We start from the raw sequence: 935 nt of genomic DNA, 5'->3' as shown, positions 1-935 counted from the left end.
AGGATTTTGGATTTTGTAATACTTTAGTTCAGACTTCACGATGCAGAAAGAAATAAAAAATTCAGAGACTCAAACATATTCAACTATTGGTGCACCATAGCATACAGATACAGGTAGACGAAAGCGTACATCTAGCACAAATAACCCCCCTCCCCTATGATGAAGCATGTAAGGGACATTTCAACCAAAAGTTATGAGATGCTGCATCTAACAACCAATAGAAATGGACCTAGGTTTTAGGGTGCCACGCAAGGCGGACGCCACGTACCAACCTGATTTTGCAGCAGGCAAATCAAACCTTCCAAATACAGATAGAACATTGCTTCCAAATTCCACTAAAAAATGAACATTGCTTCCAAACAGATATGCGAACCATGCATCCATTTAAGTTTTTGCCAGTGCCAGTGCAGAATGTAAAAATTATTCGATGACTCTGCTGTTTCAGTCTCTTGCCTATTTTGTTCATAAGTATTACAGATTACGAAACTCCACATCCACATTCTTCGATGAGTTTCACATTTTGTCAAGTCAAACACTGCACCACCATATCTATTGGTAAGTTTTTCTTTCCCTCAATGAGGAAGGAGAATACCCATTACCCATGCCTACATCGAACTCAACAGAATGTCCATAGGCCGCATAAAATGATTTTTTAAGGAAAACTATATTTGTACTGCAAAATTCTCCTCTGAGCTCATTAACCTCAAGCAGATAATCGTGGGTCACCTGCTGGCATCTGCTTCCTCTGGCGTAACTGTCAAAGTCACATGTACATTGTTCGCCCTTTTAACAAGAACTTTAAATGGCACTCCAACCTTGTCCCCCATGATACCAATAATCTGCAATGTATACTCTCTATTAACTTGTCTGCACAAATATCCCTCAAAAAGAAAAACTCATCCGCACAAATAAAAGGATAATTTGACCCCCCCCCC

At 39.8% G+C, this 935-nt stretch overlaps 1 protein-coding gene across 3 annotated transcripts in view; it reads right to left on the bottom strand.

Annotated features, from left to right (window-relative positions):
• Positions 1-330: 330 nt before the first annotated feature.
• Positions 331-935, bottom strand: part of LOC119286577 (putative protease Do-like 14) — a 7,386-nt gene continuing 6,781 nt past the window's right edge. For all 3 annotated transcript variants that reach the window (XM_037565965.1, XM_037565963.1, XM_037565964.1), the window contains exon 9: positions 331-839. Coding sequence is in view for 2 of the 3 variants with exons in the window: in XM_037565963.1 (XP_037421860.1) it covers positions 764-839 (76 nt within the window). In the remaining variant the exon portion in view is untranslated. The remainder of the gene's footprint in view (positions 840-935) is intronic.

The sequence above is a fragment of the Triticum dicoccoides genome, chromosome 4A, assembly GCF_002162155.2.
Source record: "Triticum dicoccoides isolate Atlit2015 ecotype Zavitan chromosome 4A, WEW_v2.0, whole genome shotgun sequence".
NCBI lineage: Eukaryota > Viridiplantae > Streptophyta > Magnoliopsida > Poales > Poaceae > Triticum > Triticum dicoccoides.
Note: the sequence above shows the minus strand (reverse complement) of the source record. Positions and strands in the feature narration are given on the sequence as shown.